This window comes from Lipotes vexillifer, unplaced genomic scaffold, assembly GCF_000442215.2.
Source record: "Lipotes vexillifer unplaced genomic scaffold, Lipotes_vexillifer_v1.1 scaffold240, whole genome shotgun sequence".
NCBI lineage: Eukaryota > Metazoa > Chordata > Mammalia > Artiodactyla > Lipotidae > Lipotes > Lipotes vexillifer.
The window spans coordinates 4,685,237-4,697,602 of record NW_006797481.1 but is presented as its reverse complement, the minus strand read 5'-3'; the positions used below and the strand labels follow the sequence as shown (position 1 = coordinate 4,697,602).

General features: G+C 36.0%; 1 protein-coding gene across 6 annotated transcripts in view; it reads right to left on the bottom strand.

Annotated features, from left to right (window-relative positions):
- Positions 1–12,366, bottom strand: part of SHTN1 (shootin 1) — a 116,924-nt gene that overhangs the window by 60,771 nt on the left and 43,787 nt on the right. For all 6 annotated transcript variants that reach the window (XM_007469595.1, XM_007469596.1, XM_007469591.1 and 3 more), the window contains 4 exons: positions 11,014–11,108; positions 4,336–4,504; positions 2,220–2,317; positions 160–241 (listed from right to left, as the gene is read on the bottom strand). In XM_007469595.1, coding sequence (XP_007469657.1) covers positions 160–241; positions 2,220–2,317; positions 4,336–4,504; positions 11,014–11,100 — 436 coding nt within the window. In that variant the 5' untranslated portion in view covers positions 11,101–11,108. The remainder of the gene's footprint in view (positions 1–159; positions 242–2,219; positions 2,318–4,335; positions 4,505–11,013; positions 11,109–12,366) is intronic.

Sequence of the window (12,366 nt, the reverse complement as noted above, 5' to 3'; positions counted from 1 at the left end):
GCAGGAATGAGAGAGACTCATTGCTAGAAGTTAGGAAAACACAATATAGAAGATTTTTGCTACAAGAATCTTTAGACACCAGAGTATAAAACAACACAAAATACATATAAACAAAATAAATTACATATATATTTGAGGAAAAAGACTGGAAATACATACCTCTATTGCATTTTTCTAAGACTTTTCTCTGTTCAAGAACTTCCGAATTTAAAACATCTTTTTCTTGTTTAACTTTATTTACCTAAAAATGTGATATTTTGAGGGCAGAAAACATCCAAAATTGTAAAACATGATATATGATGATGTGTGATACTTAAATTGCTGTTCAACTTTCAACACGATGTTACATTAAAGCAGTAATTGGCTTCACTGTGCTAGGCTTCTATTAAAATGTTTTTAAAGCCTCAAAGTAACTATTTAATTTAGGATGTACATCTGGAACTTCTTTACATATTCCAAATAGTACTGGCATTGGTCCCTAAATATGGCAGTGTTCTAGCCATCCAGTGTAAATGATTGACACTTTTAATGCAAAAATCCAATTAGACTGCACCCAGAAAATACTTGAATCATTTAATCAGAGAGCCAATATTCAATTTTGGTATTCATTTTAAACTCTGATGACATTTGGCTTAAGTAAAACATACATAAATTTTTTAAATAAAAAAGACTTTGAACTTTGACTTTTGGCTTAAACAAAATACATATGAAAATCTCCCCCCCTCCACAAAACTTAAATTTCTGAAATAATTTTTGGCATCTACCAATAGGAAAAGAGAATATCATAGCATAGTTTTAAAAAAAAGAATGTAAAGTTACATGTACCAAGTGGATAAATCTCAAAAGCATTATGTTGAATTAAAAAAGCAGGTTTATATAGTTAAAAACACTCAAAATACTAGGTATTGTAGTAAAAATGTAAATATATGCATTGAAATGATAAAAAACAAGTTCAGAATAATGGTTGTTTAAGGAAACAGTACAGGGAGTGAGGAGAATGCAGTTAGGGAGAGATGCACACGGGTTTCAATACTATGCTAATGTTTCGTGTATTGAACTACATAGTAGGCATATGGAGGTTCATTATTTTGTTTTTTACACTTTTCAGATGTCTGAAATAGTCACAATAAAAATGACTTCTGAAATAGCTTCCAATAACACCTTTAAGTGGGAGGGGAGAGAATCATCAATAAATGATTATAATTGAGGATTGGAATGCATCAAAATGTCTTTCTTTCTCTCCTATGGTTATACTCAAGAAACAAGCTAAGGTAATGGTCCCTGAAAGGGACCCTGAATCCATCAGCACTTCCAGATGGTCTGTGAACTGGTTTCCTTTAGTATAAGCTATATTGTTGTTTTTGATTTAAATTAGTAACTGGTATACACTGTTCAACGCTTCTAGAATGTCATCATCCTTCTTCCCACTCACACTTATTGCCACAATAAGTAAAAGCAACTGGGGCTGGGAGGTTGGTGGTCACTGCTTTCCAACCTTTTTCACATTATGGCCCTTAAGAATATGTGTATGGGAACTGGGGTAACTGAAAGAGGCTGCTCACTGAAGGGGTCAATACCCTGGCATACCTGTAAGCCATCTGAAGGATATCAAGGTGCTATACACATCAGTTGGGAAGCCTTGGGCTACACACTCTGAGAACCACTGATAAAAGTTAAACCGAGACTGCAAAGGCAGATCCTTGAAGCCTCATGGAAAGAAGGCTAATTATGTGCTCCTGCTCTTAAAGACAATTCAAAAGGAAAATAAAAAGATTCTCCAAATACCCACTTGAACCCATTCTACCATCTATCATATATGCTTGTGTTGGAGGTACAGAGGGGCATAGCCTTTCCCAGCTGAGTCAGCCCTCCACCAGAGAAGAAAAATCATTCTTCACCAGCAGCAACAAAGTGTATGACTTAAATGCAGATATCACTGTCACAAATCTGCCTCACAGTGAAACATAAGGGACAATAGGAAACACTTCAATGTTATTTTACTATTTTATTTCTTGAGCTAGACAGTGGGTACATGAATGTTCATGATCTTATTTTCTATACCTTTTTGTATGCCTGAAATAGTGGGGACAAGAGAAGATTAAAATTGGTACATGGTTCGCATGTCAGAAATTAGCTTCCAACAGCAAGTTTTTGACTTAGCCTGTCCCCAAACACCTTAAAAGACTAAAGGTCTTGCCTTTCGGGCCTAAGATACATACTTCTTCAATTACTTCTACAAGTTTGCTCTTGAGGTTTTCCAGTTCAATGGCTAATATCTTCTTTTCCTCCTGAACAGATATAATTTGATCTCGAAGTTCTGCATTTTTAAAGAAAAAAATAAGAAAAAAAAAAGCCTTCGTTTTAAACGAAGAAACCAATCTTGTCAGAAGAATTGAAAATGCCAATCCATGTGCAGCTTATGGTCAAAGTTATTCCACAATTAAAAGGAAAATGGAGTAGCAAAAGGCAATGGAAATATCACTTCTCCCCCCACCCCCCACCACATATAGCTATGCTTCTAAAATTTTGTATCAGGCACGCTCACTATGTCAAATATACTAGATCATGTTTTCTCTGCAATATATCAAACCTGTATTCTAGGAAACTATCTGGCATTTTAGAAGCAGAATTTTTTTAAGCTTTCAGCAAAACAAATTAAGGCACTGTACTAATTTCTCTTTTATTTTATAATGGCCATGGGCTTTTGTCACCATGCAATACAAACAAATTGGGCAGCTAATAATTTGGAGATTTTGATTTAAAGAAAAAAATCTTGACTTGCTGCCAATTTACAGCCCTTAAACATTATTTGAACTGACTCAAAATAAAACCTATTTGAAAAAGGGTTAATTCTAATAATTTTCTCTCCAGGGTGTTGGTGTTTTGTTTCTTAATTTACTTCATATTTCATATTATTGAGATTTAATGAAAACTGTATTACTAGAGTGAAAATACTAGCAACTATAAGTGCAAAAACTTCTGGTGCTAAAGTTACTTCTACCACTCAAATGTTAAAAAAAAACATGGATTAGCACAGAGTACTTAAATTTATACCCAGGCCCCCATACTTTTGCCACTTAGCTTTTAAGTGCTTTTAATTTCTTACCCTTCTCCAAGGATAGTTAGAAACCTGCTCTGTGGTTATTTATTTATAAGTTAAATCAAACTTTTTACATGAACCCAGCTTAATTGAAGGGTTCTCAGAGACTTTTTTTTTTTGCGGTACGCGGGCCTCTCACTGTTGTGGCAGAGCACAGGCTCCGGACGCGCAGGCTCAGCGGCCATGGCTCATGGGCCCAGCCGCTCCACGGCATGTGGGATCTTTCCAGACCGGGGCACGAACCCGTGTCCCCTGCACTGGCAGGCGGACGGACTCTCAACCACTGTGCCACCAGGGAAGCCCCATTAGAGACTTACTTTAAAACCACTTTCTTCACTGGCTGGCTAATCTCAAAGAAGAACAAGAGACCATACCATTCAAGACCTAACAGAAGGGAGAAATACAAACAAAAGGAAAGCCTTTAAACTTCCTCTCCCTTCCTACCAACATAAATATGATTTTGTCTTAAGTTAGGGGGTAGAAAGTCAGGTTAAGATGGCTTTCTTTTTACTTTCTTCTTTATACTTCTTGCTGAAGTTTTATCTACCAAACAAGCAAACAAGTATTGCTTGACAGGTACAGTAAGTTAAAATGCTCCAATAGTTACTGAGCCCCAAACTGTTTTCCGACATCCTTAACAATATATAGGGGGGTGTGTGTGTGTGTGTGTGTGTATTTATTTATTAATAAAGTTAATGTGTATTTAATAGATGTATCATGTGATCTTGCCTTACAGCACTACTTGGGGACCACCACAGTTGCTTAATACTACATACTGCTTTTAGCTCACTGCCTGAATCATATGGGAAGTTCTTGGAGGGCAGAGACTAAGCAATCTGGGGAGGTATCTTCCCCAAAGATTCCAACAGAGAACCAGACTAACAGGTGGTGTCGGCTAAATATATTTTTATTCATTCTTACTTTCATTTAACAAAAATATCTTAATACACAGTCCTATCCTTTAGAAGTTTATAGGCAAACTGACTGCTTCTGTCAAGACAATGCTTTCAAAAGTGCCTAATCCCAAACAAGAAAGTACTCATAAAGCTATACATCCATCATGATTCTCAACCAGGCCACCCCCTGTGACAAATAATCAGAATTTTTTCCAAAGTAGGAACCAGGCATCAATATTTTTTGAAATTATCATGTAATTCTAATGTGCAACCAGGGTTCAGAAGCATTATCCTAACAGGAGTCAAAAACATGCTCAATAATTAAGCCAGGGATCCTACCCTTGATTTGCTTCTGACACTGTACTGAGACACAAGTCTCGGCAGCACCCTCAGGGTCCATGGTTGAATCTTCATCATCAATGTTGATCTCTTCAGTTATTACATCTGGCCCCAGCTTGGCCATGTATAACATGCTGATTCTTTTCAATGCTTTATTTTCTTTATTTAGCTAAGGCAAATATAAAGACAGTTATTTTAACAGCAGTCAAATGAGTGTCTTGCCACCTAGAGGGGTGGGATAGGGAGGGTGGGAAGGAGACGTAAGAGGTTAGAGATATGGGGATATATGTATACGTATAGCTGATTCACTTTGTTATAAAGCAGAAACTAACACACCACTGTAAAGCAATTATACTCCAATAACGATGTTAAAAAAAAATGAGTGCCGTGGATTTTTAAACAATAGACAAATTAAGTGTATTTTTGTCTTGCACATTCATCAACATTCACAGCGAGAAGTAACAATTAGAAGAGTCATTAAATAAGGTTTTTTATACTTTTTAATATTAAACATTAAGTAAGACCTATGCCTTATAGCCAGCAGCATGTGAAAATGCTAGTTATAACTGATAAATACAAGAAGAATTAAGATGAAACAGCAGTATAGATTAAATAAAATTTCAATTTATTCACAGTCATTAAAAGTCTTAAGACTCTTTCAAGCAAATCTTTTGTTTGATGCTGTGCTGTGAACATCTTTGAAATGTGTGTTTGCCTGGCACTCTCTGTTTTCTGGACACTGACACTCCTCTTCACTGTTCCAAATGATTTCTATGGGAACAGCCAAGTTCTCCCAAAGCACAACCTACCACTTTGGCCATAGCTATAATAATTAGTCCAGGAATTAGGCACATAATCCAAGCTTGGTCAATTAGATCCCTTCTCTAGAAATTTGGAGACTGGAACGGAGAGATGAATTCCTTTCCATGTGTCTGGATATACAGTAGCTACTGGCAACCACATTACACTACTGAATTGAGGAATAGAGAAAGGCAGTCCACAGCAAAGCCAAAATGGAGCCACTGTGTAGGAGAGATAGAGAAAAGCAACAGACACAGGGTTTTGCCACAGGGTTCCAGTCCATTCCTAAAACGCTCCTAGCTCATGGATTCTATGGGATTCTCCAATATCCCTCTGAACAAATTCCTACTTTTCTTTCCTTTTCTTGCTTAAATTAGTTCAAAATGTGTTCCTATCTGTACATAGAGTTCTAATAATACACGATAGAAGAAAGTTCAAGATACGTTTCTATTATCTCTATCTAATTCACTGCAGATAAAGGAATCCTAATTCATTAATGTATTTGTTATCCCCTGATGTAAAAATGAGTTGGTTATCAATTATTACCTTCTTCAGCTCCTGTGTTTATGTGCACATAAATGTTAGTACAAGGCACACACGAAGACTAAAGTTGATCCAAAGTCCACAGAAGGAAAATATGGTTTTGCTTATGTGTTCTCTTCACAAGACTAAAATATAAAAGGTCTGCTCTTATTTGAGTAGAAAGTATTTCGTATATTGATTTCTCTAGTATAAAATATAAGATACAGAAATGGGTTTGCATTTACTAAGGGCCGTTGGCCATCAAGACAAGTTCTTAATTTAATAACTGACATTGGAAATAAACACAGACAGAAACAATTCACTGGAAAGCTAAATGCCCTTCACTGCTGTAAACCTTATGCCAGAATAAGATGTTTAGTATGGTATTTGTCTGGCTTTGGTCCTTCATTTGTGATCATGATTAGGACCCTTCAGGGTTTCTCTCACGGAAAGCCCAGCCCATTCAATTTGGGAGATCTGATTCTTACCCCAATAATATGGAAACTAAATATACCCCGAGTAGCGTGGTCTGGAACACAAGAGCATTCCCTAGAGCATTCCCTGACCTCTCTGGGGAATCAGGGAGAATCACTTAGAAATGGCTATGAACCACTCCACAGATTCTTCCTGGGAAGGCTGGTGAGATCTATTCAAGGAATCAGACACAGACCTTTATTCCCAGTTCCCAGCCCATAGCTCCAGCTTCTAGCTCTCCATATTATATTAGAGGATCAGGGATAAGATATAAGACCCATGATTTCCCAATCCCTCTTCCTTCAGATGGAAAATTCAAGTAAACATTGTTGTGGGTTCTTTGAACCATGAATACTAGAACATGGCAATAGACGCTCAAGGACCATCATCAATTCTCAAATGATGACATCTTTTCTGAATGCAAGGAGAAAAGAACAATTTAAGAAAATCTCAAGTGAAAAAACTCAAGACTTAGTTTGTAATTCTGCCTCCTAATATTTAAACAAAGGGTTCCCAACCCTGCACATTACCATCTGGAGAGTTTAAAAAAAAAAAAACTCCCAACATGCAGGCCCTCACCAGACCAAAATCTCTGGCAGTAGAGCCCAGCATAGCACTTTTTCAGGGCTTCCCAGGTGATTCTAATGTACACCAATACTACAGATAATTGACATAGAGGAATGCAGTACTTGAGTATGCATTTCTATAAAATTAGTATAGCAGAGTTAAGAACTCAGCGCTGCAATCAAATTCTGTCTCTGCCTCTAGAATAATCTAATCTTTCAGTGTCAGTTTTCTCATCAGCTAACTAAGGATAAAAATAGTCTCTATCCCATAATATGAAGATTAAATGAGATATATATAAAGCATTTAATATAGTGACTGACGTACAGTAAAAATTCAGCAAATATTAGCTATTAGTAACAAAAGAGGTTTAGTTTGTGTGTCTAATTTTCCTCTGGAAGTCATTTATCAGCTAGTTTTCTTCAACCAAGGTATTCATCTATACAATGTTTCTTCCCCCAGGATTCTCATGAAAAACTGAAAATACTAATTTTTCCCATCTGGTGCTCCCCAGGCCACCATCGAAGTAATATTTAATAACCTAACAGTTAACAGTTCTGCCCTCAAAAGTTTTAATGCCTCTGTCAAGCCAGGCACCAAAGTCTACCAGCTACTATTTGGCTGTAATACAATTACTCTATTCAACAAAGTTACTATCTCAAGAAAAAAGCCAAACAAAATTGCAAAAGTCTTCTCTAAAACAGTATTTTCACATTCTGAAAGAAGAAATATAAGACATACACATTAAAACTTATAACCATACTAAGTGGAAATTTTTGGGAACTCTGAATTCACAAATTTGGGCTGAGAAATTTCACTGCAGTTATTATTCATCAAGTTATATAGGTTAACGGCATGCTACTTGGGTTTTAGAATCCTTATTAGTTACAAGGCAAAAATAAATCTTTCGTAACCCTACAGTAACAGAATCTTACACTATATTCAAATTTAAATAGGGTTTTTATATTGAGCACAGTTTAATGAATATTTAAAGATACAAAATAAGCAAGTTAAACAGACTTGGATCATATGATTTAAATAACTGGTCTATAATTATCAGTTTAACTTTCACATTTTAGCAAAGGAAAGCATCCACACTTGCTTTTAAGGAAATAATGCAGTCAAATTGTATTTCTGACCCACCTCCTAGAGAAATGGAAATAAAAACAAAAATAAACAAATGGGACCTAATGAAACTTAAAAGCTTTTGCACAGCAAAGGAAACCATAAACAAAACAAAAAGACAACCCTCAGAATGGGAGAAAATATTTGCAAATGAAGCAACTGACAAAGCATTCATCTCCAAAATACACACGCAGCTCATACAGCTCAATATCAAAAAAAAAAAACAACCCAATCCAAAAATGGGCAGAAGACCTAAACAGACATTTCTCCAAAGAAGATATACAGCTTGCCAACAAACACATGAAAGAATCCTCAACATCACTAATCATTAGAGAAATGCAAATCAAAACTACAATGAGGTATCACCTCACATCGGTCAAAATGGCCATCATCAAAAAAATCTACAAACAATAAATCCTGGAGAGGGTGTGGAGAAAATGGAACCCTCTTGCACTGTTGGTGGGAATGTAAATTGATACAGCCACTATGGAGAACAGTATGGAGGTTCCTTAAAAAACTGAAAACAGAACTACCATATGACCCAGCAATCCCACTACAACAGCCAGGATATGGAAGCAACCTAAGCGTCCATCGACAGATGAATGGATAAAGATGTGGCACATACAATGGAATATTACTCAGCCATAAAAAGAAACGAAATTGAGTTATTTGTAGTGAGGTGGATGGACCTAGAGTCTGTCATACAAAGTGAAGTCAGAAAGAGAAAAACAAATACCGTATGCTAACACATATATATGGACTCAAAAAAAAAAAAGGTTCTCATGAACTTAGGGGCAGGACAGGAATAAAGACGCAGACACAGAGAATGGACTTGACAAGGGGAGGGGGAAGGGTAAGCTGGGACGAAGTGAGAGAGTAGCATTAACATATATACAGTACCGTATGTAAAATAGATAGCTAGTGGGAAGCAGCTGCATAGCACAGGGAGATCAGCTCCTGCTTTGTGACCGCCTAGAGGGGTGGGATAAGGAGGGTGGGAGGGAGACGCAAGAGGGAAGGGATATGGGGATATATGTATACATATAGCTGATTCACTTTGTTATACAGCAGAAACTAACACAACATTGTAAAGCAATTCTACTCCAATAAAGATGTTAAAAAAAATTGTATCATAAGAATTAAACATTCCATTTGTCATTAATTTGAGAGCAAACACTTTAGAAAAATAAGAATTTACAGAAACTCTGCTTTTTAGAAAATGAAAACTACTTCCAAAAATGACAATTAATACTTAAATCAGGATGTGCTACTTTCATTTATTGATCACACATATAATGAAGTTTCCAAACTTTGCATTCAAAGCTGTAGTATCTTCCACATCCAATGAGCACATCTACAGTGTTTAATTGAATAGGGTTTTTTTGGTTTTTTAGTCTAAAGTTCCTGAGTTCACACCGTATCCTCAAAAACAAACTGTAAGTCCATTTTCAAAAGGGCTTCTTAAAGAATAGAAGACAAACTATAAGTTAAGGGTCCTATTGTCAATACTAAATTGTAAAAATGACCCTAAGATTAGTAACACACCGGTTCATAAGCAGGGATGAATATAACAGTCACCTGGCAGCTTTTTCAACATTCACATGCCTGGGCCATACTCCCAGAATCAGTGGGTCTGGGGTATTCTTAAGAAATCAACCCTAGTCTACCCTGACAATTATGACATGATAATTGCAGGTTAGAGAGGTGAATTCTCTTGCTCAAAATCAACTGTTAAATAAAAAAGGGGGGAATAGCAATAAAATAATTTTTAAGGGGACCAATGATTAAAGTCATCATAAAGAAAGAAAGTCTGTCCCATTCTCACTTTAGTCCTAATTCTAGTTCATCCTGTCATTTAAGATGAGACAATGGCAGTCCAAGGAACAGAATTAACTTGGCCAAAGTCACATATGTCCAAAATTATACAATTAGGAATAAAACCTGTACATACTGCCTCCCAAACCACTTTTTCCATAACCAGTTTTTCCATAAACTGCCAGTCCTGAGAGGTAGTCAGTGCTCTCACTTTGGATGTCCTATTGCAACAGGAATACTTGTTAATAACAAGAGAAAAATACAGAAACTATCCTTAGCCACTACAAGATTCAGAACAGCTAGTATGCTCTGAATACATTTTTTCTACTTGGTCCCAAAGTAAAGGAAATGAAAAGAGAATTCCAACAGTATTATCAACCAGTGAACTCTAGTGGTATAGAGAATAGAAATGATATGAGAGCACCCATGTTATCGTTGCTTTTAAAGCAATGGCCTCTATTGCTATATATTCTTCAGACAAATAACAGAAAAGAAGCTATATACACATGCTTATATTCTTAGTTAGCTTCTGCCTGCATATCTTATGAATTCTAATGTAGTGCTGTTATGCAAACAATTAAGCAAATACCTCTAGCAAGCACACTGCTAATGCATACAAATTAAACTGACTGACTTATTGATCTACAGAATTTCAGTTGCATCCAAAGAAATACTCTGGATGTAGGTGATGCGGGGGAGGGGAAAGAAACAAAACCAGCATCACTAATGAAATTTGGCTGAAAATTGCTGTAATCCATTTTCTGATGAAGTGGTTCAGATGCATTTTACCCAACCCAAAATACATAAGACAGAGATTAAAAACATTCTATAAAAATAATGTACTTCTGATGAGACAGAATATAGAAAATTACACACTTGGTAAATTCATCAGCTAGAAGCAATCAGTGGAGCACTGGAGGTCACCCTTAGCAGGCCCTCACTTTGCTCTCAAAAATAATCACCTGAACTGTAAGGTCTGAGGCTGACTTTTTCATCTGATTCAAACAGGAAACACTCATTGCTCTTTCATGTCACTCTAGGTTAGTTTCAAACCTGGTTAGCATTTTAACCAAATGCACAGACATTTGGAAAGTCGAGTTCAACAGACCACTCTGGGACCATTTTCACAGGCAAAAACCACAAATGCTGAAATACACACACACAAATACTTATTTTTTTTACAATCAAAATAATCTTTGCATTAAGACAGATATTTACATAATCATATTCCAGGATTCTGAGACCTCTGATGAGGATCATGAGAGCAGACAACTGATTAGAGAACTAGAAAAGCAGAAAAGGATAGAGGCCACTGTTTGGAAAAGCAAGTTGAAATTTAAAAGCTCAGGTAGAATTCCTTTATTTGAAATGTCTCACCTTTGTTGCCAAAGCTTCAGCACTTTCTCGACAAGTCTTCTCTATTTCAAGATGGTTCTGCATAAAATTCACTTCCTCTATAACCATGTGAGAAACTAGGAATGAGGGGGAAAAAGTCTCAGCATTCAGAGATTAGTCAGCTATTCCAGAAGCCCACACATCTTGTCCCATGATTAAGAATACTGCAATTCTTTAGCTAGCCAGACCTTTAGCTATCATGAAAAAAAAGTGTTTAAGACGCTGCCCTCATTAAATCTTAGCTAATATTTGAATGTAGAAAGAAAAACGAAGACAACGAAGATCTTTTATCGCTATTACACACATTTTGAGAAAGCTATTGAGGATTTTTTAAGTGTCCCTTTTCTATGTAGCTGTATACATAACCATAGACATGTCTGCTAATTTAAACAAAAGAACCTCTCTTACATTAAAAGGGGCAAACATGATTTCCTTTTCTTAGCAGGATGTAACCCATGCGCCTACTAAGGAAAATTAGCTAAAGAGAAATGTTTAAAAATAAATCTTACGTTGATCTCATATCTGGAATAACAACATGGCAGCTTAACTAAGTTAAGTATTTCAACAGTAGTCTTTATTACTGACAAAGTATTTAAGAAACTCCAGGGCAAAAAAGTATAGCAACGAGATTTATGTACTATGTGATGATGAAAGTAGATGCTAATAAATTGCTTCTTACATCACAGACTGTCAGGAAGATCAAAAGAAAAATAAAATTTTACTTGATATTTAACCAATGTTTCAAAAATAGCAATTTTCAGACTTTTTGTTAGCTGGTTTATATAAGTGAGATTCAAAGGTATAAAATAATTTAGAACTTGAATTATACTCTGAAGATCAAGTAAGAAAAATGCCAACTCCTCTCACCCATATTTCTAGTTAAAAGAAAATGTTCAGAATTTCAAACTTAACTGTAGACATGTATACTTATTGACATTTGTTTGGCTTAAAAAAGAAAAATTAAGGGCACCCAAATGTGAAACCCAACCAAGTTAGGCAAAAAGCACTGGGCTCACATAACACAAAGAGAGATTACTTTTGCTTCATTTAAGCTTAATTAACCTGCAATTATGATTAAACTCAGGGGAAAATTTTCTCTCCAAATTAAATACAAAAATGTATTACTTCCTAAGTCTGTCCGAAGTTCTTATTACGTTAATATTCAAATTCATAAAGCAGCACTAAATGGCCAGAAACATCTCTAACCTTGACATTTTTTCAGGGGTAATAATAATCTGCAGCAAATGCAGGCCAACCAAAAACCACTTAACTAATTAGTAGTTGCAGTCACCGAGAAAAACATGAATCAACACTGTTATTACAAGTGGCACATTT